This window comes from Nerophis lumbriciformis, linkage group LG18, assembly GCF_033978685.3.
Source record: "Nerophis lumbriciformis linkage group LG18, RoL_Nlum_v2.1, whole genome shotgun sequence".
NCBI lineage: Eukaryota > Metazoa > Chordata > Actinopteri > Syngnathiformes > Syngnathidae > Nerophis > Nerophis lumbriciformis.
The window spans coordinates 34,967,501-34,994,638 of NC_084565.2; the positions used below are offsets into that span (position 1 = coordinate 34,967,501).

Consider the following 27,138-nt stretch of genomic DNA (forward strand, 5'->3'; position numbering starts at 1 on the left):
TGTCTCCTCTTTTGTTGAGAAGAATTGTTGTACATTCTTGGGTAGCAGGTTATAGTTATAGTTTGTACATAATTTTAGCTGTTTGCAAATGCACCAAACCGTTGAATTTCATTGTTTGAAATTCAGGGTTTGTATGTTCTCTATATCCAACATTATGGCTATTAGTTAAATATATTATAGCAGTATTGAATCCCACTATAAAAAAAACAATCCAATCTTCCTCTAAGCAAACATAAGTGTCTCTGACCATCTCCTGGGGAATTCAACAGTGTGGAAATAGACGATTTTTACATAAAATTTGACTTAATCACTTAGGGCTTATCATAGCTGTGGGTCTCCATAGCTGCTGGTAGAAGCAGTTAACACATTGAGTCACGGGGTTCAGAAGTGAATACTTAGTACAACCCTATCTACCCCAGGTAAATTGAGTTTGAGACCCCTGCATTACATTAACCACTATAGATAAATGACTCCTTATTGCCTCTAGAGCAGGGGTGTCCAACTCATTTCAGATCGGGGGCCACATGGAGAGAAATCTACTCCCAAGTGGGCCGGACTGGTAAAATCACGGTACGATAACTTAAAAATAAAGACAATTTCAGATTGTTTTATTTGTTTAAAAATAGAACAAGCACATTTTGTTTTACAATTAGCTGTTGCGGTTAATAGTATAAATACTTTATTTGTCGTTGTTTATATGTTATGAATAAATCATGTGATAATGTTCATCAGTCAACTCATTGGTGTCATAGAGATAAGAAAAAATATATCAAAAATCAATCTACAGCAGTGGTTCTCAAATGGGGGTACGCGTACCCCTGAGGGTACTTGAAGGTATGCCAAGGGGTACGTGAGATTTTTTTTTTTAAATGTCTGTCAAAAAGAACTGTGAAAAGAAATGCAACAATGCAATATTCAGTGTTGACAGCTAGATTTTTTGTGGACATGTTCCATAAATATTGATGTAAAAGATTTCTTTTTTTGTGAAGAAATGTTTAGTATTAAGATGGATCTCTATTACAATCCCCAAAGAGGGCACTTTAAGTTGATGATTACTTGTATGTGTAGAAATCTTTATTTATAATTTAATCACTTGTTTAAGTTTTTAGTTATTTTTATATCTTTGTTTCCAAATAGTTCAAGAAAGACCACAACAAATGAGCAATATTTTGCACTGTTATACAATTTAATAAATCAGAAACTGATGACATAGTGCTGTATTTTACTTCTTTATCTCTTTTTTTCAACCAAAAAATGCTTTGCTCTGATTAGGGGGTACTTGAATTAAAAAAATGTTCACAGGGGGTACATCACTGAAAAAAGGTTGAGAACTACTGATCTACAGTATGTTATTTATGTAGTTTGATCATTTTCCTTGACTGGTGCACTAACATCATGTGGTTTATTTTGTACGTATGTAGCATCATCTACAAAGATACAAATAATTGCTAGTGCGACTTTTAGTGGACACATTTAGAACAGCTGTTTCTTTTATTTAAAAATTTCAGGTTCATTTTTATACTTAGCAAACTCATCCTATGGATCGATCCGCCCGTCTTTTACGTGTCGTGTACTGACTGTGACAATGCTAACACACCAGCATTTAACATTATCCTCTCTCTAACTCTTATTGATTTACATCAATCAATCAATCAATGTTTATTTATATAGCCCTAAATCACAAGTGTCTCAAAGGGCTGCACAAGCCACAACGACATCCTCGGTACAAAGCCCACATAAGGGCAAGGAAAAACTCACCCCAGTGGGATGTCGATGTGAATGACTATGAGAAACCTTGGAGAGGACCGCATATGTGGGAGACCGAATGTTATTATCTGCCTTTTTTGTACACTAACGTGGTTTTATCTACACTTCTTAAACCTTACTAAGCACTTATTTCTTGGTGTTTAAATCTATCTTACCGGTTAGTTCGGCTATTAGCATGCCTGCTCCTGCTTCGCGGGCCTGATCCGGGCCCTCGGGCCGTATGTTTGACACCCCTGCTCTCGAGTATTGAAGTGATGTAACCAACCAACCAACCTACAGTTTATGCTACTTATCCTTTTAGATAATGACATTTTTGAACCAAAAGAAAACTAATTATTTTAATGATCAACATTTTTTTTTTCTACATTTAAAACACTTCCTTGAAGTCTACGTAAAACGTAATGGTGGGTATTTGGTCAAAATGTTGCATAGATTATGTTTCACAGACCGTTTTCAAGTCCCTTTTCTGACCGTCTCTTCAGGATGCGCCGTTTTGTGGGCAGTCTTATTTACGTGGCTCTGTCACGCCAAATTTCTTCCCCCTACAAAACCCCCCCATTTACTTCTGAGGTCATTTCCTCTTACGTCATTTCCTCTTACTTACGTCATTTCCTCTTACGTCATTGACAGCGATCGATAGAATCCAAATCTCCTGAAAATGGTGGTGTCACTGAATGACATTTGTCTTTATCTTTCCCAGGGGACTTATGTCAAACACCAGCAGGCTTCGAAAAATTCCAGGCGGAGTGTTAGGGAAAATTTAATGTCTTTGTGGTAACGTGCAAAAAATATTAATTAATATATAATACTGTTAAATGTCTGTACTTTAAATCAACATTATTGTTGAAACCATTTCACTAATATTAATTAATATATAATACTGTTAAATGTCTGTACTTTAAATCAACATTACTGTTGAAACCATTTCACTAATATTAATTAATATATAATACTGTTAAATGTCTGTACTTTAAATCAACATTATTGTTGAAACCATTTCACTAATATTAATTAATATATAATACTGTTAAATGTCTGTACTTTAAATCAACATTATTGTTGAAACCATTTCACTAATATTAATTAATATATAATACTGTTAAATGTCTGTACTTTATATCAATATTATTGTTGAAACCATTTCACTAATATTAATTAATATATAATACTGTTAAATGTCTGTACTTTAAATCAACATTATTGTTGAAACCATTTCACTAATATTAATTAATATATAATACTGTTAAATGTCTGTACTTTAAATCAACATTATTGTTGAAACCATTTCACTAATATTAATTAATATATAATACTGTTAAATGTCTGTAATTTGTCCGATTAATACAGACGTTTTGTTAATGCTATATTATAAAAAATAATTAAAAAAACAAGAAAAACAAGTATCCTTCCAGCGACGGGCAGTCAAAGCCGAAGTGTTATCGATCGCTGTCAATGACGTAAGAGGAAATGACGTAAGTAAGAGGAAATGACATAAGAGAAAATGACCCCGGAAGTGAATGGGGGGGGGGGGGGGGGTTGTAGGGGGAAGAAATTTGGCGTGACAGCTCCACTTAGACAGCATCTTCTCCCCGCCATCTTGGTTGTAGTTCTTAGGACTTCCATAACGAGACTATTACAGATATAAATTAGAATTAGGGTTGTACGGTATACCGGTATTAGTATAGTACCGCGATACTAATGAATCATTTTCGGTATGATACCGTCTCTGAAACGTACCTGTCCTGCACACACCTGCGCCCGCGTCGAAGTCATGTCATAACATTGCTGGTTTACGAGCAGAGGAGCATGTTCGGCAGCGCACAATCACTGAGTACTTACAAGCAGACACAGTGTGTAGACAGAAAAGGGAGAACGGACGCATTTTGGCTTAAAAACTAACGATAAAGGTGAAGTTATAACACTGAAACGCCCTCAGGAAGAGGTGCTTTAAGACATGGCTAGCTAGCTAGCGGCTAACGTCCATCCACCGTCGGCAGGCTTTTATCGACTTCTAAATCACTAATCCTTGTCTCCGTGGGGACAAATAAAGTATGTTTCTTACAAGTATCATCCCTGCAGGACGAGGAATAGCTCAACATGCTTCACTACACACCGTAGCTCACCGGCGTCAAAATGTAAACAAACGCCATTGGTGGATCGACACCTAACATCCACTGTAATGATATCAAGTACAAGCACGTCTCGAGTCGATACTACTATGATTACGTCAATATTGTTTGGCATCACATCTTCTTTCGGTTTTTTTGAAAATGTACACTATGTTTATAAAGTCAGTAAATATGTCCCTGGACACATGAGGACTTTGAATATGACCAATGTATGATCCTGTAACGACTTGGTATCGGATTGATACCCAAATTTGTGGTATCATCCAAAACTAATGTAAAGTATCAGACAACAGAAGAACAAGTGATTACCGTATTACATTTTAATACATTTGAAGTGTAGATAGAACATGTTGAAACAGGAATTAAGCAGATATTAACAGTAAATGAACAAGTAGATTAATAATTGATTTTCTACCACTTGTCCTTTATAATTTTGCCAAAATAATAGGTAGATAACTGACACAATATGTTACTGCATATGTCAGCAGACTAATTAGGAGCCTTTGTTTGTTTACTTACTACTAAAAGACAAGTTGTCTAGTATGGTCACTATTTCATTTAAGGACTTAACTGCAATAATAAACATATGTTTAATGTACCCTAAGATTTTTTTTGTTAAAATAAAGCCAATAATGCAATTTTTTGTGGTCCCCTTTATTTAGAAAAGTACCGACAAGTACCGAAATCATTTTAGTACCGGTACCAAAATATTAGTATCGTTACAACACTAGTTCGAACTATACACTACTTTGTATTAGAAATGGCAATAGCGGATTATGCATGTGCATGTACGAGCCAGTCTGCCCCACAACAAGAGGATAGAGGAAAAATAAGGAGATTGTCGACTACAGCGCGGACTACAATGGCGGATTCGTGCAAAGCCCTTTGGGTAAATTTAAACCATACATGGATAATGCGCAGACGGGCAGATTACAAATGTTTAGCTTCCTGGAAGTATGAGGGCGGGTAAGATTGTTTTATAAATATCTCTAAGGCTGAAACGACGCGTCGACGTAGTCGACGTCATCGATTACGTAAATACGTCGACGCCGTTTTTGTGCGTCGACGCGTCGCATACCGTATTTCCTTGAATAGCCTCCGGGGCGCTAATTAATTTAAAACCTCTTCTCGCTTACCAAAAGGCGTAGGGTAAATTTAGGCCTGCGCTTATAAATTTGAGTGATGTAAGGATACCATCATGAAAAGCACATTTAATAAAAAAAACATTATTATGGTCTTACCTTTACTTATAAATGAGTATTCTGATCAAAAGCATCGATAACTTGTTTATAGAAGTCTTCCTTATCTTTCTTCAGTTTTAAAAGTCTCTCTGTCTCGATGGAGATATTCCTTTAAGTATTACCTCCTGCTTCGATTGAAAGTCCAGTTTAGAAAACTGTTTTATTTTAGATATGTAATCCTCCATGTTAAAAGTGCAAGCAAACGATCGCTGCTCACTCTTGTGGCTTGTTGTCTTCTTCTGCAGCACCGGTCTTCTGCAGTACCGGTAGTCGCAAGAAAGATCACTAGCGCCCTCTACCAGCAGGAGGCGGGAGTCATTTAATGACTCATATTTGACACACGCAGCTACGGTATATTAATAAAACATAGCTGCTTACTGTTCTTTTTGGCATATTCAATAGCTTGGACCTTAAATCCTACTGAATAGCTCTTAATCTTCTTCCCTTTTTGCGATTTCAAATGATTGAAATCAGCCTCCTCCATTTTGAAAATGATGACTCGTGACGTGAGGAGTTTGACCCGGCGGAAGTTCTAGGCATATGCTAATTATTTTGCGAAACGAGTTTGACCCGGCGGAAATTCTAGACATGCGCTAATAAAAATAATATTTTGCGAAACGAGTTTGACCCGGCGTTAATCCTGAGCCGGCGGTAATGCTAAGCATGCGCTAATTATTTTGCGAAACGAGTTTGACCCGGCAGTAATTCGAGGCATGCGAATACAATTCAAGGAAATACGCACTTTTTTGTATTGGATGTTTATATTTATTTTTGCACATTTTAAAGCAAAATAAGCAATACTTTTACTTTTGAAATGCGTATACTATTGCAGAATATTAAGATTTGCACTGGATGTTTACTTTTATATTTGCACATTAAAAAGCAAATAAGCTATTTTTCATTTTGTTAAATGTTAAAAGTTTTAAATGTTTACATTGTTACAGAATATTTTGTCATGTTGTTGTCAATGTTGACTGAGTGGCCATAGTTTGTTTTTTTTGTAAATAAAAGCCATGCCTTTTGAAAAAACTGGCCTACATTTATTTTTTCATCTTCATTTTAAATAAAAAAATAATCGGTAAAAGGAAAAATAATCTATAGATTAATCGAAAAAATAATCTATAGATTAATCGATTAATTGAAAAAATAATCTATAGATTAATCGATAGAAAAATAATTGTTAGCTGCAGCCTTAAATATCCCCGCAATAAACGTGTGGCATTTTGAGATATTCAACACTCCACTGCTGTCTGGCGACTAAAGTGGATAGTGCATCCCCTAATTTGTCACGTTTCATGTGTCAGGTAAATATATCGGGACTTATGCAGATCCCAAATACACAACAGTGTAAGAAACGTTGGCTTTGCATCTTAATTTCAAAGGCATTTGAAAAATAATATCCGCAATGAATATTAGACTAAGTTTATTTTGCTCGGACAAAATGAAAGCGTTAGTAAGTACTTGCAAAATATATTTTATTCGGGTTGATTGTAAAAAGCGAGCTGCAAAAGCTGCTAAAAAAAATAATAATTGGAGCAAATCCAAAGTTTCTGACGCTGTAGGAGGACGACCATGGGGTCGTCCTGTACTCATCACGTCATGCAACTCACAGATCAGCAGTAATGAGCGAAAATAACCACAAAAATCTCCAAAGTTTGGGTTTGAAACGTTTGGTGGAATTATTTTGGGGCGATATTAGGGACGGAAGCACGGTTAGAGTGTGTGGAATTATGCGCGGCGTTCCCTGTGCGGATGTTTCCTGATGGGAGTGTGTTGCTGAATCAATTTGGCGCAGTCTGTCCCTTTTTATTTCAGTGCCTTGTTTACTTCCTTCATGTGTTTATTTCCAGAAGCAGCCATCTTTATTCATACATTAGCTCCTCTGTGGCTGCAGGCTGCCTCACGTGTTTTATGGCTAATGTGGGTGTGTGTGTGTGTGTGTGCTCTTATTTTCAATCCATTTTATTTAAAGATCAAACGAGAGTCTGGTGATTAATCTTTCTTTCCTTGGCTTTTCTTTCATCTCCCGCGGAAGAGAGGGGAGGGGAGAACGAGGAGGGGGTCCCGCCCTCCGCACGGGCCAGGAATAACCTCTGCATTTGTTCATCCACCTCCGCCTTCCTTTATTTTGCCCCTCGGAGGTCTACTCACGCCGCTAAAGGGCCCGCTTCCCTGTGGTCAAACGGTGGCTACTTGTTTGTCTTTGATTCCCAACGCCTCCTTTATGTGCTCAAGAAAGGATGTTTCCCAAAAAATATATACGGTGCCTGCCTGGACCGTTTTAAAATCTTTTAAAGACACTAAAACTAATCCAATGTAAATACATATTGACCCGAATAATTTACAATATCCGCATTTGAAGGTTTTTTTTTTCCGTTTTAAAATGTGTTTTTTTATAAACACAACAAACAAACAAAAAACCAATAACCTTTTGAAAAAATATTTGAAAACTAACTAAAAAAATCCATCTAGTAATACACTAAATAATCACTTGGTTAAAGTACAGTGTTTTATTTTCCTATATTCAAACACAGTGTTACTGTTCAAACTGTGTGGCCAAAAGTTTTAAATATACTTGTTAAATAAAACCGCTGCCTTGTTGTTGATGAATATATAGGCCTACTACGCTACTTTATTTTAATGTTGGTCATTTAGATGGTACTTGGAGAGCCACGTGTATCCCAGGGCCCGCTTCCCTGGGGTTAAAGGGCGGCTACTTGTTTGGCTTTGATTCCTAACGTCTCCTTTATGTGCTCACGAAAGGATTTTCCCCCAAAAAAAATCTACGGTGCCTGCCTGGACCGTTTTAAAATCTTTTAAAGACACTAAAACTAATCCAATGTAAATACATATTGACCCGAATAATTTACAATATCCGCATTTGAAGGTTGTTTTTTTTTCGTTTTAAAATTTGTTTTTTATAAACACAACAAAAAAACAAAAAAAACAATAACCTTTTGAAAAAATATTTGAAAAATAACTAAAAAAAAAAATCCATCTAGTAATACACTAAATAATCACTTGGTTAAAGTACAGTGTTTTATTTTCCTATATTCAAACACAGTGTTACTGTTCAAACTGTGTGGCCAAAAGTTTTAAATATACTTGTTAAATAAAACCGCTGCCTTGTTGTTGATGAATATATAGGCCTACTACGCTACTTTATTTTAATATTGGTCATTTAGATGGTACTTGGAGAGCCAAGTGTACCCCAGGGAAGCGGGCCCTGGGGTTAAAGGGCGGCTACTTGTTTGGCTTTGATTCCTAACGTCTCCTTTATGTGCTCACGAAAGGATTTTTCCCCCCCAAAAAATCTACGGTGCCTGCCTGGACCGTTTTAAAATCTTTTAAACACACTAAAACTAATCCAATGTAAATACATATTGACCCGAATAATTTACAATATCCGCATTTGAAGGTTGTTTTTTTTTCGTCTTAAAATTTGTTTTTTATAAACACAACAAAAAAACAAAAAAAAAACAATAACCTTTAGAAAAAATATTTGAAAACTAACTAAAAAAAATCCATCTAGTGGTACACTAAATAATCACTTGGTTAAAGTACAGTGTTTTATTTTCCTATATTCAAACAGTGTTACTGTTCAAACTGTGTGGCCAAAGGTTTTAAATATACTTGTTAAATAAAACCGCTGCCTTGTTGTTGATGAATAAATAGGCCTACTACGCTACTTTATTTTAATGTTGGTCATTTAGATGGTACTTGGAGAGCCACGTGTTTTCCGAGGGCGCACAGGGAAGGGCCTGCTTCCCTGGGGTTAAAGGGCGGCTACTTGTTTGGCTTTGATTCCTAACGTCTCTTTTATGTGCTCACGAAAGGATTTCCCCCCCAAAAAAATCTACGGTGCCTGAATGGACCGTTTTGAAATCTTTTAAAGACACTAAAATGAATCCAATGTAAATACCTACCTCTGAGTGTTAGACAAGCCTCCTCTCTTCCTGTTTTTAAATCTCTCTTAAAAACATACTTTTATTCCATGGCTTTTAACACTGAGTGATATCCATCCTGCAATGGCGCCCCATAATACACCTGCTGTGAACCTGTTTTTATGTTTTTATTTATTCTATTTTATTTATTTATTTTTATATCGTGTTCTGTTTGTGTTGGCTCGGTACTCGTATTATCTTTTAACCTGCCCATTGTACAGCACTTTGACTACCCCGTGGTAAATTTTAAATGTGCTTTATAAATAAAGTTGATTTGATTTGATTTGATTTGATAAATACAAATTGACCCAAATAATTTACAATATCCGCATTTGAGGGGGGTTTTTTTCGCTTTAAAATGTGTTTTTTTTATAAACACAACAAACAAAAAAACAATTACCCCTTTTGAAATTTTTTTTTGAAAACTAAAGAAAAAAAAAACAGTAAAAAAAATCAGGTGGATCAGTGATTCACAAACTGTGATACAGGCTCCATCTGGTGCGGGGGTCAGCAACCCGCGGCCCTCCAGCTGCATGCGGCTCTTTGGTGCCACCCTGGAGCATTTTTAAAAAAGGATTGAAAATGGAAAAAGGTGGGGGGAATTTTTTTTGTTTGTTTTAGTATGTTTTTTGTTTGACAAACATGACACAAACCTTCCCAATTGTTACAAAGCCCACTGTTGAATATGTTTGTGTGTATGATTCACTGATGGGAGTATTTGGTGAACATCGTTTTGGCCTACTAATTTTGACGGTTCTTGAACTCACCATAGTGTGGACTGTGACGAAACAGTTTGTTTACATGTAAAATCTTCCTCTCCTCCTTTGTCTCATTTTGTCCACCAAACGTTTTATACCGTGCGTGATTGCACAAAGGTGCGCTTTGTTGATGTTATTGACTTGTTGGAGTGCTAATCAGGCATATTTGGTCAGTGCATGACTGCAAGCTAATCAATGCTAACATGCTATTTAGGCTAGCTGCATGTACATATTACATCATTATGCCTCATCTGTAGGTAGATTTTGAGCTAATTTAATATCCTTTACTTTGATCCTCTTTGTATATAATGTAGTTTTGCATGGCTCAAAACACATTATCTGTATGTAATATTGGCTGCATTTCAGATAGTTGTTTGTGTGCCATGTAGTTCCAGACCACAGCAAACATTACCTAGCTTGCCAAAGATTGTAATAAATCTATTTTCCTTTAACTTGGACACACACATCAATACCTTTGGCCATTAAAAGCCAGTTATTTCCTTGAGTTATCTCACCTTCTGAGTAGACTCTGATTTACTAATGGTTTCTAATGTAAAAATGTGTAAAATAAATATTATATTTCAACATTTCTGTCAACGAAGATTTGTGTCAGCCGAGGACAGTCGTTTTGGGAGTAGGCTATTAAAGCTAATATAGACACTTATGTCATGTGTTTCCTTCATTATAAGACTTATATACAGCTTTTAATTTTTTGCGGCTCCAGACAGATTTGTTTTTTTGTATTTTTGGTCCAATATGGCTCTTTCAACCTTTTGGGTTGCCGACCCCTGATCTAGTGGTACACTAAATAATCACTTGGTTAAAGTACAGTGTTTTATTTTCCTATCTTCAAACACAGTGTTACTGTTCAAACCGTGTGGCCAAAAGTATTAAATATACTTGTTAAATAAAACCGCTGCCTTGTTGTTAATGAATATCTAGGCCTACTACGCTACTGTATTTTACTGTTGGTCATTGTGGTGGTACTTGAAGAGCCAAGTGTTTTCTGAGGTGGGACTTGGTGAAAAAAGTTTGAGACCCACTGTGTTGGGTTGCGGTAAAATAATGATATATTTTAAGTTGACAGTTGTGTGAGTGACAGGAAGAAAGGCTATGATTTGCTTGAAGAGAAGTCATCTTAGCGGAACGTGTTTGGTTTGCACATACGGTATGGCCTCCTAGAAGCCAGCGTCCTCTGCAGTGGACATCTTTGTGGCTCATAATGGCTATTTTTCCAGATTTGTGTTTCTGACAAAACAAATGTCCACTGTAGTGGACGCTGGTTCTCAAAAAAAAATAAAAAAATCACTTGACTCGTTTTGTCTTTTTCCGACTTTCTAGAAGGAAAAAAACATACTGTCTTATATTTGTGGCATAATGGTATAAATAACAAAAATAGCTAAGGTCTCATTTTCTGTTATTGGTGACATTTTTGCTAATTTCAGCGTCCTGGAGGTGAATAGGATCAATCAGGATGCTTTTCCGGACCGGATTATTTCGCTTTGTACCTTTAACCTATACCTTTGCGCTGTATACACCTGTTTTCCATTTGTGCTCGTCCCATCTGCACATAATTTTTTTATTACCTGCCTTTCCCTAATGAAGAGGGGTTCTTTTCTGCACTTACCTGCCATTTAATCAATTGTTATTATTATTGTTTATTAATATTAGCACCATTATTACACTAAAGCAGTGCTTCTCAAACTTTTTTTTTTACCAAGTACCAACTCAGAAATCCCTTGGCTCTTGTAGTACCACCATAATAACCAACATTAAAGTACAGTAGCATAGTAAGCCTAAGTATTCATTAAAACAAGGCAGTGTTTTTATTTAACAAGTATATATTTGGTATTTTCGGCCACTGTAAGATTACACACAGTTTGAACAGTTTGAACAGTAACACTGCTTTTAAATATAGGAACATAAAACATTGTACTTTAATCAACTGATTCTTTAGCATACCACAGTTTGCACACTCAAAATCTTATCATATCTTGCAAGAAGTTTGTACACACAGTAGGGAAGAGATTCAAGAGATCCACCCATTCCTGGGTGGATCTTGCGTGAGAGGAAGGTGGGGGGGGTTAATCATTTTGCAGTGCAGTCTGCTGAAAATGATGGAAAGCGTCGCTCTGGATAGCAACTGATGCTGTGGTGAAAGTTGGAATTACCACAAAACACATTTTGAGATATTCAACACTCCACTGCCCTCTGGCGACTAAAGTGGATAGTGCATCCCCTAATTTGTCACTTTTCATGTGTCAGGTAAACCCACCAAATGGGGCATTATGAATCCTCTTCCTACTGTATGTTCATCAACACCATGTAGAAGACACACATTTTGGTTTTCAGTAGAGATGTCCGATAATGGCTTTTTTGCCGATATCCGATATTGTCCAACTCTTAATTACCGATTCCGATATCAACCGATACCGATATATACAGTCGTGGAATTAACACATTATTATGACTAATTTTGTTGTGATGCCCCACTGGATGCATTAAACAATGTAACAAGGTTTTCCAAAATAAATCAACTCAAGTTATGGAAAAAAATGCCAACATGGTACTGCCATATTTATTATTGAAGTCACAAAGTGCATTTTTTTTTTTTAACATGCCTCAAAACAGCAGCTTAGAATTTGGGATATGCTCTCCCTGAGAGAGCATGAGGAGGTTGAGGTGGGCGGGGTTGGTGGGGGGCGAGGTTTACGGGGTAGGGGGTAGCAGGGGGGGTATATTGTAGCGTCCCGGAAGAGTTAGTGCTGCAAGGGGTTCTGGGTATTTCTTCTGTGTTGTGTTACGGTGCGGATGTTCTCCCGAAATGTGTTTGTCATTCTTGTTTGGTGTGGGTTCAGTGTGGCGCATATTTGTAACAGTGTTAAAGTTGTTTATACGGCCACCCTCAGTGTGACCTGTATAGCTGTTGACCAAGTACGCATTGTATTCACTTGTGTGTGTGAAAAGCCGTAGATATTACGTGACTGGGCCGGCACGCAAAGGCAGTGCCTTTAAGGTTTATTGGCGCTCTGTACTTCTCCCTACGTCCGTGTACACAGCAGCGTTTTAAAAAGTCATACTTTTTACTTTTTCAAACCGATACCGATCATTTTGAAACTGATACCGATCATTTCCGATATTACATTTTAAAGCATTTATCGGCCGATAGGGCTGGTCCCATTTTTCCTGTATTTTTCTGTTTGTTTTTCAGTCAAAAATGTGTTTATTTTGTCTATAGCAGGTGTCGTGGGCCAAAAAAAAACAAAAAACGAGCAGCGGTCCACACTTTGGACACCCCCGGTATAAGTCGTGTTTAACGAAGTTACAGAATACGCCGTGGTCCAATAAAAACCTCCCACTAAAAGGCTATAAGTCCACGGGTCAGATATTGTACACCCGTGTTCAAAGTGGGCAATCATCACTGGCAAACATCCTTGACATGAAACTCTCCCAACGACTTGCAGGGTGATGAGCAAGTTGCAAGCTGGCGAGTACCTGATAAATGCTCTCTTCCGATTGGTCGCGGATGGGCTCGTGTCCGGCCTCAAACACAATGTACTACAGCATCGGAAGCACAGGAGTAGGAAGGAAGAAGAGAATAAGAGAGGGAAAGTGGAAGAAGTCGAGAGAAAGTCAAACAGCATTTTCCATTAGGTTCTTATTTTGGAAAAAGAGGGTCACATTTTAAGAGGCACGTATTCCCACAGCAGTTGGTCATGCACCCAAAAACATGCACCCCAGAAAAATCACAATGTGGATCGTGGTCTTCCCATTAGTAGCCAGCAGGGGCTGTCTCCCCACAGTGCACACACATAGGAGCAAGCCAAGAGGTCGGGGGCAGGGGGGGGTGGAAGCAGGAAGAAGCGAGGATGGCAAAAGAGGAAGTTACCTGGTAGACCGGGTCCTCCAGATCTTCCTCCAGTATCGTCTGCAGACGAGCGGCGCCAAAAGAAAAAGAAGGGAAGAGGCGTAAGGGTTAAGCCGGAGGAGCAGAGAGAGTAGGCGGAAAGCATAAGCAGAACAAAAAAAGGCGTCTTTGGCTTTTCCAACATTCAGATGATAATTTGGCAATCATCAGACAGAGAGAATATTTGGCAATCATCAGACAGAGAGAATTAAGTACAATTGGCAGAAGCCTCTCAATGTGTTCCAAGTTTAGCAGCGTTTCAATGTCAAAGGTGTCTCAGACAAGAGTAATTATGGCGGCCTATAAAGAGACGAGGCAATGGAAGTACCTGGTAGACGGCCTGCTCACACTGTTTGTCCTTCTGGGCCTTCTTCTCCATTTCCTCCCTCTGCTTTATCTCGTAGATGAGCTGGAACAAGTCCCGCAGGTCCAGAATCACAGGTTCCGCCTGGGAGGACAAGACAGTTAATCTCAAAACACCACACACACGAGATAATGTAACAGCTTGTGTCGCTCTCCCAACACAAACAATACAGGTCAAAGCTGAAATGCAATATGTTTCCCAACAATTGGATTTTTTTTGTTGTACTTTCTGACGAAATAAATCAAATAACTATCTCTGACAACTAACACATCTGTTCAAGCAAACTAACTTGCTCCATCAACAAGTAACATGTTTATTCAGCCAACTCACTCATTATTCAACTGATTAACTTGCTTACCACCCAACCAACTTAAAAAAATAACAAAGCAAGTAAATAAGTACCTAACTAATTCACTCACTGACTAACTAACTCACTCCGTCATGGGCTGACTAACCCACTCATCTGACTCACTCACTAACCAACCAATTAAAACAAACTCACCAACTGCGTTTAAAACCAAAAAAGTAACTCTCACGCAATAAATAACTTTCACCAACCAACCGACAAATTAAATTACTCAGTCAGTCATCCAACTAGCTAACTCACTCACTCAACCAACCTCCTACCAACTCACTTAGTCAGCTCTCTAACTCACGAACACAGTCAAACATCAACCAACTGAACAAATAACAAAATCATGTATAGCCTGTAAGTAATCAAGAGACCAATTCAATTAATCAACCAATAAATCAATAAATCAATCAATCAAAGTTTATTTGTAAAGTCCTAATCACAAATGCCTTAAAGGGCTTCACAAACCACAACAATATCCCCTGATCTGAACCCACATCCGGGTTAGGGAAAAACCTCAAAAGCCCAATTCTCTCGGTTAACTAACAAACTAACCAACCAAGTAAGTAAAAATATCAGTCACTATCTCACCAACTAAGTAATCAACCACGTAAATAATTTAGCTCACTCACGCACCAACCAACTATCTAAATAACTCACATTTGATAATTAACCAACCAACAAAGAAAATACTCACTTACCCATCTAACTACAAACTAACCAACCAAAAAAAATACTCACTTACCCATCAACTTGTAAACCAACTAACCAAAAAAAAAAGAACTAACTCAGCCAGCTAACTACCAACCAAACAACAAACTTAAAACTGACTTATTCTAAACCTCTCACTCATTCACTGACTAAATAAATAAATTACTGACTAGAGATGCGCGGTTTGCGGGCACAACCGCGGAGTCCGCGGATTATCCGCGAATCGGGCGGATTAAATTTTAAAAAATTAGATTTTATCAGCGGGTCGGGTCGGGCGATTGAAATTTAAAAAAATTAGATTTTAAATAGATTCAGGCGGGTGGCAGTTAAACCAATTCGGAAATATATATACATACCGTATTTTCCGCACTATTAGCCGCACCTAAAAACCACAAATTTACTCAAAAGCTGACAGTGCGGCTTTTAACCCGGTGCGCTTTATATATGGATAAATATTAAGATTCATTTTCATAAAGTTTCGGTCTCGCAAGTTCGGTAAACAGCCGCCATCTTTTTTCCCGGTAGAACAGGAAGCGCTTCTTCTTCTACGCAAGCAACCGCCAAGGTAAGCACCCGCCCCCATAGAACAGGAAGCGCTTCTTCTTCTACTGTAAGCAACCACCCGCCCGCGTAGAAGAAGAAAAAGCGCGCGGATATCACCGTACGTTTCATTTCCTTTGTGTGTTTACATCTGTAAAGACCACAAAATGGCTCCTACAAAGCGACAAGGATCTGGTTCATGAAAAGACGCAATCTCTCCATCCGCACACGGATTACTACCGTATTTCACAGCAACTGATATTCCTGTGAAACGCACTGTGGAACGGGAGCACGTACGGTGAATATTCGCACCACAGGGAATGAGAAGTCATCCTTCACTGTGGTTCTAGCTTGCCATGCTAATGAAACTTCCACCCATGGTGATATTCAAAAGGAAGACCTTGCCAAAAGAGACCTTTCCAGCCGGCGTCATCATAAAAGCTAACTCGAAGGGATGGATGAAGAAAAGATGAGCGAGTGGTTAAGGTAAGTTTAAGTTTACGCGAAGAGGCCGGGTGGCTTTTTTCACGCAGCTCTGTCCATGTTGATATACGTATGTTTGTGATTGCACATTTGCGTACATTTTGGGAGTGAACAGAGTTGTTAGAACGCTGGTTTTTAATATATTATTAAAGTTTGACTGACCTATCTGACTGTTTTTTTGACATTCCTTTAGCGCAGTTAGATGCGGCTTACAACACCGGGCGGCTTATAGGTGGACAAAGTTTTGAAATATGCCGTTCATTGAAGGCGCGGCTTTTAACCCAGGGCGCCTTATGGTGCGGAAAATACGGTAGTTAAATGTTGTTACCCACATACGAAAAACGAGCAGGCACCTGCAGCATATGCCACAACAGAAGAAAAAAAAAAAAAAGAGATGGACACTTTTACGGAGCGGAGAAGGCCTCCGACGCCTCGCCGGGGTCCGGGACCGAGGCCCCTTCCCCCGAGAGGGCCCCACCGGGAGCCGTAGCTGAGGCGATCCGCGAGAAGGGCCCGACGCACGTCCAGGGTCACCACCGCACCGACACCCCGCCTCGTCCGCCTTCGCCGCGGCCGGCGTCACGCGCAGCAGGTAAGCATCTTACCTGCCCGCCACCCCCGTGGCCGGGGGCTCGTAACAGGGGTCACTCCGCGCGCTCCGCCCGCGCAGCTTACCTGCCCGCCACCCCTGTTGCTGGGGGCGCGTAACAGGGGTCACTCCGCGCGCAGTGCGCTCACGAAAGGGGTGGGGCTCACCCTGGTTGATACAGACAGCAGCTAGGACGGTGGCCATGGAAGTTGGAACCCGCTAAGGAGTGTGTAACAACCCACCTGCCGAATCAACTAGCCCTGAAAATGGATGGCGCTGGAGCGTCGGGCCCATATACCCGGCCGTCGCCGGCAGCGAGACGCGCTTGGAGGTGCGCTCAGCGCGGCTCCCATATGATTGCGCACTGGTGTGCGTCTGGGTCGTGACAGCGTGGCACGCGAATGCTGCATTGGATCAGTCTCTTTTCTTTAACAGGCAAAAGCTTTATAACCTCACTAATGCCTTGCATCGTCTATATTAGATATATAACAACGGGCGGATGGCGGGCGGATGCGGTTCTGATCAAATGTTAGATCGGGTGGATTGCGGATGGTTGACGACTTTCTGATGCGGTTGCGGATGAAATAATTGCCTATCCGCGCATCTCTATTACTGACAATTCAAGCAACCAAGTAAGTAGCTAGCTAACTAAATCAACAGCTCACTCACTTACTCACCAACCAGCTAAAAACTCAATCAGTAACCAACCAATCAACTCACTCAGTCAATTAACTACCAACTAACCAACCAAAAAAAATACAAATTTAGCCAGCTAACTAACCAACCAACCAACCAACTTAAAACAGACTAACTCTAAAGCTCTCACTCGTTCACCGACTAAATCAATTACCGTATTTTTCGGACTATAAGTCGCAGTTTTTTCATAGTTTGTGCGACTTATATATGTTTTTTTCCTTCTTTATTATGCATTTTCGGCAGGTGCGACTTATACTCCGGTGCGACTTATACTCCGAAAAATACGGTACTCACTGACCAGTAGCCAACTAAGTCAACAGCTCACTCACTGACTCACTCACCAACTGACGAAAAACTCAATCAATGAACAATCAATTAACTCACTCAGTCAACTAACTACCAACAAACCGACTAAATAACTCACTAACTGACCAACCAACTATCTTAAAAAGATACTTTTACCCGGTCGCTCACTCACTCACACAGTTCAGAGCAATATCTCTCGGCATCGTACTTGGTGAAGTTTAGTCGGATAACCAATGCGGTAGTTGACTCTACGAGTCACACGATGGTCTTCCATTGACTATGTAGTCTTTACATCATAGCCATGAAGAAGATTCTGTCGCTGTGTCACGAATCAGCACTTTTCTCTCTAATGGGTTTTCAAGTCTCGATATTTCAGCTGCAGGTGCAGAAAGCCGAGCCTCAAATTGAGATCCTTGTTAGAGACAACAACTGATGTGTCAGACATTGTCACTGTCAGACGGAATTCTTCAAACAAAGCTGTTTCCAGTGAGCAAACAAAGACACAGCAGTCGCTCTAGGAACTTCATCACTTTCCTCCGGGTCTAACTGCCTCTCTGAATCTCAGACTCTCCAACAGACTTCTCCCAATGCTCAGCACTTATATCGACTGTCACCCAATAACCAGAAGCAGCCTTGGAGTACGGCAAGAGTTTCAGACCTAATCAATTATTGACTGCCAGCTTTGTGTAGTGCAACCGGAGTTCACAGACGGAACGCCGCCTCGCATAAAGCGGAGCTCTATTTTAACGCCGGCGTTCCGCAAGACGGTTTTCCTCCCGCGCCTCGCATCGCTCTTGACAGACACGCCTGAGGTGGTAGTGGGGGGGCTGGTTGAACGTCTGCTCCTACCGGGCCTGACAGCGAAACATATTGTCACTCTGTCAGATTCACATCGCCTCGCCTTTGAAAGTACATATTCCTACAGTCTCTTCATGCCAGCTCTCGTTCCCAATGACTCCCTTTTAAGGAGGGAGGAAGAAGCACAGAACCGACAATTGGCGGATGGCGGAGTTTTCACAAAGCTTTGACAACGGTCGCCTCGTTAGAAAAAAATATTTAGATGAAAATGTATTAAATAAAACGCCATGCAGCCTGTTGAGGCTAAAATGATCCTTGTTAATATTGTATTATGTTAAATGTCAATGTAAAAATCTACTTAAAAAGGTCGAAAGGAAATTAGTATTAATGATAAAATGAAAAAAACAGTATGTATTTTAGCAAGTTATTTTTTACAATTAAAAAAATTTTTTGATTAAATTAATTGAACAAAAAACAAAACACTATTTACTAATAAGTTTTTGTTGCCGAGCAGACTCCATGAGTACCGACTCACTATCTCCTCAAGAGGACTGGAGTGGCATTACCTCAAAAGATGACGCATTGGAAAATGTTAAAACCAAAAAATATAAAACATTACTAAAAAAAAATATATATATTAATGATAAATAATTATACATATTCATGTAACACAGCGCCCTATCTTTGTCTATTTTATAACCCATATTAAAACCAAATTTTATTCATCGGCCTTTAGACTAGACCGGGGGTCGGCAACCCGCGGCTCTAGAGCCGCATGCGGCTCTTTAGCGCCGCCCTAGTGGCTCTCTGGAGCTTTTTTAAGAATATATGAAAAATGGAAAAAGATGACGGGGAAAAAAACATTGTTTTGTTTTAATATGGTTTCTGTAGGAGGACAAACATGACACAAACCTCCCTAATTGTTATAAAGCACACTGTTTATTAAACATGCTTCACTGATTCGAGTGTTTGGCGAGCGCCGTTTTGTCCTACTAATTTTAGCGGTCCTTGAACTCACCAAAGTTAGTTTACATGTATAACTTTCTCCGACTTTCTAGGACGTGTTTTATGCCACTTCTTTTTCTGTCTCATTTTGTCCACCAAACTTTTAACGTTGTGCATGAATGCACAAAGGTGAGTTTTGTTGATGTTATTGACTTGTGTGGAGTGCTAATCGGGCATATTTGGTCACTGCATGACTGCAAGCTAATCGATGCTAACATGCTATTTAGGCTAGCTATATGTACATATTACATCATTATGCCTCATTTGTAGCTATATTTGAGGTCATTTAGTTTTCTTTAAGTCCTCTTAATTCAATTTATTTCTCATGAGACACTATCTGTATGTAATATAGCTTTTAATTTTTTGTGGCTCCAGACTGATTTGTTTTTGTATTTTTGGTCCAATATGGCTCTTTCAACATTTTGGGTTGCCGACCCCTGGACTAGACCGAAGCTTTGAACTTTTTAAAAATTCTCATTTTAATTTTTATTCGCTGTTTCTTATCATATTTCATCTGACCATATTCATTTTGAACGTGAGTTTTTACTTCTGCTTTCAAATATTGTTTTTATGCGTTTTTGTCTTAAAGCTTTCCCTAAGTGTAATATAGTTTGGTGTTCAGCCCTTTATTTTCATCTGTGATGAAAGTGAAAGGGCTCCATGAATAAAGCTGGTATGGTACGGTAATTATTATTTATCGATTAATAATAGAATAATAATAATATGACAATTATAACAACAAAAATAACAGTTACAATAATAATAATAATAATAATAATAATAATAATAATAATAATAATATGGGGCATCACGGTGGCAGAGGGGTTAGTGCGTCTGCCTCACAATACGAAGGTCCTGAGTAGTCCTGGGTTCAATCCCGGGCTCGGGATCTTTCTGTGTGGAGTTTGCATGTTCTCCCCGTGACTGCGTGGGTTCCCTCCGGGTACTCCGGCTTCCTCCCACCTCCAAAGACATGCACCTGGGGATAAGTTGATTGGCAACACTAAATTGGCCCTAGTGTGTGAATGTGAGTGTGAATGTTGTCTGTCTATCTGTGTTGGCCCTGCGATGAGGTGGCGACTTGTCCAGGGTGTACCCCGCCTTCCGCCCGATTGTAGCTGGGATAGGCTCCAGCACCCCCCGCGACCCCAAAAGGGATAAGCGGTAGAAAATGGATGGATAATAATATGAATATGAATATGAATATAAGTGTATCAAAGATATTTGATTAAATGAATGAAATGATAATTACTCATTAAGCAATATTTGAATCTTTTTTTTAATTTTTCTGTTTCCAAATACAAACACAATACTTTCCGTGCGTTGCATGGTGGGGCCCCTCAGAACATCACTGACTTGTTATGCCCCTATCTCCGGTCTTCAGGCCAGGGTCTTCTAAAGATCCCAAAAACTCATTCTAAAACCTGTGGAGACCTGGCATTCCAGGCTCCGGAACAACTTGCACCAGTCTCCCCGTAATCTTGACTGTGTCGACACTTTTAAGAAACATTTGAAAACTTCTCTTTTTAGTAAAGCTTTTAGTTAATGCACCTTTTAACTTTCATTTTTAATCTACTTTGTATCCTTTTTATGATGTTGCCCCTGTTGTTTTAAAGGGGAACATTATCACAATTTCAGAATGGTTAAAACCATTAAAAATCAGTTCCCAGTGGCTTATTATATTTTTCGAAGTTTTTTTCAAAATTTTACCCATCATGCAATATCCCTAAAAAAGCTTCAAAGTGCCTGATTTTAACCACCCGTCCATTTTCCTGTGACGTCACATAGTGAAGCCAACACAAACAAACATGGCGGAAAGAACAGCAAGCTATAGCGACATTAGCTCGGATTCAGACTCGGATTTCAGCGGCTTAAGAGATTCAACAGATTACGAATGTATTGAAACGGATGGTTGTAGTGTGGAGGCAGGTAGCGAAAACAAAATTGAAGAAGAAACTGAAGCTATTGAGCCATATCGGCTTGAACCGTATGCAAGCGAAACCGACGAAAACGACACGACAGCCAGCGACACGGGAGAAAGCGAGGACGAATTCGGTGATCGCCTTCTAACCAACGATTGGTATGTGTTTGTTTGGCTTTAAAGGAAACTAACAAATATGAACTAGGTTTACAGCATATGAAATACATTTGGCAACAACATGCACTTTGAGAGTGCAGACAGCCCAATTTTCATCAATTAATATATTCTGTAGACATACCCTCATCCGCGCTCTTTTCCTGAAAGCTGATCTGTCCAGTTTTGGAGTTGATGTCAGCAGGCCAGGGAAGCTAGGGTCGATAGGGGGTTTAGCTCGCTCGTCTGCGGGAACAAACTGCCGCCATTGCTTGCCGCGCTACCGAGGTCCTTTGTCCCTGAATTGCTCACACACTCCGGCAGATTCAATGGGGGTCTGGCGGCAGATTTCTTTGACTTTATCGTTGGAAATGCATCTGCTTTGAGTGTCGCAGGATATCCACACATTCTTGCCATCTCTGTCGTAGCATAGCTTTCGTCGGTAAAGTGTGCGGAACAAACGTCCAATTTCTTGCCACTTTCGCATCTTTGGGCCACTAGTGCAACTTGAATCCGTCCCTGTTCGTGTTGTTACACCCTCCGACAACACACCGACGAGGCATGATGTCTCCAAGGTACGGAAAACAGTCGAAAAAACGGAAAATAACAGAGCTGATTTGACTCGGTGTTTGAGAAAATGGCGGATTGCTTCCCGATGTGACGCCACGTTGTGACGTCATCGCTCTGAGAGCGAATATTAGAAAGGCGTTTAATTCGCCAAAATTCACCCATTTAGAGTTCGGAAATCAGTTAAAAAAATATATGGTCTTTTTTCTGCAACATCAAGGTATATATTGACGCTTACATAGGTCTGGTGATAATGTTCCCCTTTAATTGAATTGTTGTTTTACTTCACCTACAGCGCTTTGTGATTTTATCTGTGAAAAGCGCTTTATAAATAAAATGTACTTACTTACTGTGGAGGTCAAAGCCTTAGAATAAAAGTAGCCATTTGTATTTACTTTTACTCGGGCACACGTCAGGTAAATGTCAGCTAAGGTTGACGGATGGCGGCTTGACGGGGTTGCGTATGGTGACATCCAATTTTGTGATCTCTGATCTATGCTGTAATAAGGCGTGCATGCGTGTGTATGTGTGTGTGTGTGTGTGTGTGACGGCACTGTTTGAGTCAAAGAGCAGCGCTCGGAGGATGGATGTGCCATTAGAGCTGGTGACACACACTCAAAGTCTCATCGACTCACTATGGGAAATCGATGCGGCTGCCGAGCGAGCCAGCTGGATCCAAACGGATCACAGGGGTGCAACAAGAGCTCCGAAAGGGAGTATTAGATATCACATAGAGCGCATTTGGTGCAGCATTTAACACTCACATAAAGACACAAAGCAAAGTAAACAACGCAGTGGAATGGGAGCTGCTGTGCAAAGGTCCTCGTCTAAATGTCAAGAGGTCTGCGCTATTGAGAGAAGAGCCTGATAAATTATACATTAGGCTAGTGAACAATAACAAAATGTCTTCAAACAAAGCGCACAGATGTACTCCCACGCACAAAAACGACTGCTTACCGATTGTGCGGTCTTGATGGCCACAAAGCGATGGTGGCCTTCCTTGCCGCAAACGTAGCCGAAGGCTCTGTGGTCTGTGATGTCCTTGGCGATGTAGGAGATCTCGTGGACCGCATGGTGGTGTTGCAGGACCTGAAAAGAGACCCACATAAAGACGTATATGTTTTTTTAATACTGTAAGTCTAAAACCAAGGGCAGTAAAGAGGTCTAGAACAGTTTTTTTCAACCACTAGTGTGCCGTGAGATACAGTCTGGTGTGCCGTGGGAGATGATCAAATTTCACCTGTTTGGGTTAAAAATATTTTTTGCAAACCAGTAATTATACTCTGCAAATTATGTGTTGCTGCTGAGTGTCGGTGCTGTCTAGAGCTCGGCAGAGTAACCGTGTAATACTCTTCAGTAGGTGGCAGCCGGTAGCTAATTGCTTTGTAGATGTCGGAAACAGCGGTAGGCAGGGTGCAGGTAAAAAGGTGTCTAATACTTAAACTAAAAATTGACAAAAGGAGAGTGCCCCTAAGAAAAGGCATTGAAGCTTAGGGAAGGCTATGCAGAACGAAACTAAAACTGAACTGGCTACAAAGTAAACAAAAACAGAATGCTGGACGGCAGCAAAGACTTACTGTGGAGCAAAGACGGCGTCCACAATGTACATCCCAACATGACATGACAATCAACAATGTCCCCACAAAGAAGGATTAAAAACAACCGAAATATTCTTGATTGCTAAAACAAAGTAGAAGCGGGGAAATATCGCTCAAAGGAAGACATGACACTGCTACAAGAAAATACCAAAAAAAGAGAAAAAGCCACCGAAATAGGAGCGCAAGACAAGAACTAAAACACTACACACAGGAAAACAGCAAAAAACTCCAAATAAGTCAGGGCGTGATGTGACAGTACACCTACTTTGAGACAAGAGCTATAGTGATGTTGGTTATGGTTTAAAGTCATATCCAACAATTGCGACAACGACTTTTTACTGTCAACTGAGTTTCGTTTTTTAATGATTTCTGCTGGTGGTGTGCCTCCGGATTTTTTCAACACAAAAAAATGTGCCTTGGCTCAAAAAAGGTTGAAAAACACTGGTCTAGAAGGATTTCAAAAACAGGCACAATCATTAGGGTTTTTGTTGTGATGGGATCAGACCCAAAATGGGTGGCAAGCTAGTTGTGGTCGCTGATCAATGGATGCTATTCAAAATCAAAGGATTCTTTCCAAATTCCTGTTGGGAGTAGAAAAGAAGAAAAAAGTCCATGTGTCAATGAAGCGTCCTCAAAGGAGGACGTTGTGAGCCTTTTTAAACGGTTTCTCGCATGTCCCGGCCTCTTCACTGTAGTCTCAGTAGGGGGCGCCACGCTGGCGTAGCCCATGGCAGATGGCGTTGTGTTGACTCCCTACGTCTCATGTCCCCGCTCAACACACAAACACGCGACGGCGCTGAAAGTTACGCCTAATGTTGTTGCCAGATGCATGCTGGGAGCATAACACACACATTAACACGCACACACCTGCTACTCATTCTTAACGAGTCATTCATATTTGATAATTGGAGTCATGCTTATCAGCTCCTGCTCAGTGACCTGAGAGTGACACCGAGGCAGCAGGGAGGTGGTGTTGCACGATCTCTTGGAGGCTGCCGGGGTGACAGAAGTGCATGATGAATTTAGTCGTCGTGGTAACGACGGAACACTCGGAGGAAGGCGGTGGCCTCTTCCCAAATGTTACATTGGAAATGTATGTCTTAGAACTCAAAAAGGATGTCAATCATCCCCAAGTGGCTTAGGTGCGGCATAGGCAACACCTTATAAAAAAAATGTAAATACAAACTATTGTTCAGGGTAGGGCTGGGCGTTTGCCTCTGTGCGATATAGAAAATGATTATATCGTGATATCGGAGTATAGTTGCCACGCAGTTGCATTTAGCTGCAGGCATTACACTACAGGCTCTTCTCACTCTTTCTAGTCTCTCCTTCTCACAGAGACATAAAACAAGCGCACCTTCTTACATACGTACGTCACATACTGTCGCGCGTGTAACGTCACACGCCCTCGCCCAGCAGAGAGGTAGCAGCATGGCTAACGTTAGCTGAGGCAGGTGGTACAAGTGGAGCGAGTGACAATACAAGAGAAGGTGCGAAACTGATCACAAATGGAGGAAGAACAATTAATGCCCAAAAAAAACAGCACGGGGTCCATCATCTGGCGGTAGTTTGGCTTCAAGCGGGAAGATATTCAGCAGTAATATGCAAAGTATGCAGCAGAAGCGTTGCTACAAAAGGTAGCAGCCAACGTTCCCTCTAAGGTGCGCGCCTGCGCAATTGCGCACTGCTCAAGCGTCCTCTGCGCACCAAATCAAACCCATCTGAATTCTAAACAAAATAAACACATAATTTATTCTGTGTAATTTTGCAATGCAACTCTGAGTGACAGTGACAAAGAGCGGCCCTAACGGTGTTCGTCAACACCGTTCAATTATTGTAACGTCTATCGAGATGCTTCGAGGACAGGAATTATATCGATCACTTTATTGAGCAAAACAGTTTATATGCGGCCATAACCACACCAAAAACATGAGTAAAAAACTTCTATCTCGAAAAACTAGTCATTTTCTGCCGTACAAAGCAGGCCAAAAGCAACTTGTCATCTGTCACCAACACGCATAGCACTAAGCCACTGGTGCGTTTATGGCCACACAAAAAGTCGGACAAGTCAAACACCACACAAAGTTACACTATGACTCTTCAGTCATACGTGTGCTTATTCTACTGTCATTTATTATTAATGTTAATTTATTGTTATTAATCATGGAATGCTGTTACTAGAGAAAGTTACAGGAATGCACACTTCATCCTATGCTTACATTTCATTGTGCAACATGAGGATGTTTAAGGGGAACTAAATGTGATCTCTGAAAGGGGTACAAATGATTCCCAAATCAGGACCCCACCCAGACATATTGTACACAGTGTTTCCCACAGGGCAGGCATCTATTTGTGGTGGTGTGGTCGGGGGGTGGGGGTGGCGGCGGCAGCGGCGATGACCAAGAAGAACGCGGAGTTGGAATATAATTACAACACTTTATGTACATATTTATATACAGATTTGAACAATTAGTTATTCACTGAAATATATTTATTAATTGTGGTTCTTACAAAAAATATATCTTATAAAATATAAAAGCTAAAATGTCTCTTAAAGCTCTGCCCCTTTAATTAGTGCATACTAAATAATTTAACTTTAGCCTACTACTACAACCATATTATTTACCAGCAACATAAAGTGAAACAGAGGCAGAGGTGTCCTGCCACAGTCAGTCAACCTCCTCCTCCTCCTCCTGCTGCTGCTGAACAGGTCGCACTGGAGCTAGTCGCTCTATGTTTTGTCGTGGTCCTCTCTATAAGGCACATTAGAATATAAATTAGGACCCTTTTCATGAGAAAAGTGCATTTCTGATCTGACCCTGCTTTATTTTTCAGTGTTTGCTGAGTCTCACCTGTTCCCTCCGCCCTAATTTTTCTACTTGCCCGACTTCTCAAATCTACTTGCCCCAATATTTTTACTTGTCCTGCCTAGGTTTTTTTCTGGCTGTGTAGTGCTCATTGCTTATATCTTACTAAAATCCTTCCCGTTGACTATTCACAACACTACACAGTAATTATTATTATTATTATTATTATCTATAATTACATTTAAATGGCATTGCATACATGTAAAATTAAATGCTATTTCACATTATTTGACCAGTAGCAGTTACACCCATCTGAACAGGTCAGCCACCTCTTTAAAGCCCGATCACAGTTGAAATCTTGAAATGAAGGGCCTTTAATCAAATCAAATCAAATCAACTTTATTTATAGAGCACATTTAAAATTTACCACAGGGGTAGCCAAAGTGCTGTACAATGAGCAGGTTAAAAGATAAAACGAGTACCGAGCAAACACAACACAACA

At 40.0% G+C, this 27,138-nt stretch overlaps 1 protein-coding gene across 7 annotated transcripts in view; it reads right to left on the reverse strand.

The window, feature by feature from the left end:
- Positions 1-27,138, reverse strand: part of dab1a (DAB adaptor protein 1a) — a 291,492-nt gene that overhangs the window by 54,566 nt on the left and 209,788 nt on the right. For 3 of the 7 annotated variants that reach the window (XM_061978205.2, XM_061978203.2, XM_061978201.2), the window contains exons 5-8: positions 23,189-23,320; positions 14,075-14,194; positions 13,729-13,767; positions 13,335-13,397 (exon numbers count right to left, since the gene is read on the reverse strand). In XM_061978205.2, coding sequence (XP_061834189.2) covers positions 13,335-13,397; positions 13,729-13,767; positions 14,075-14,194; positions 23,189-23,320 — 354 coding nt within the window. The remainder of the gene's footprint in view (positions 1-13,334; positions 13,398-13,728; positions 13,768-14,074; positions 14,195-23,188; positions 23,321-27,138) is intronic. The other 4 variants (XM_061978208.2, XM_061978204.2, XM_061978209.2 and 1 more) reach the window with 2 other exon arrangements.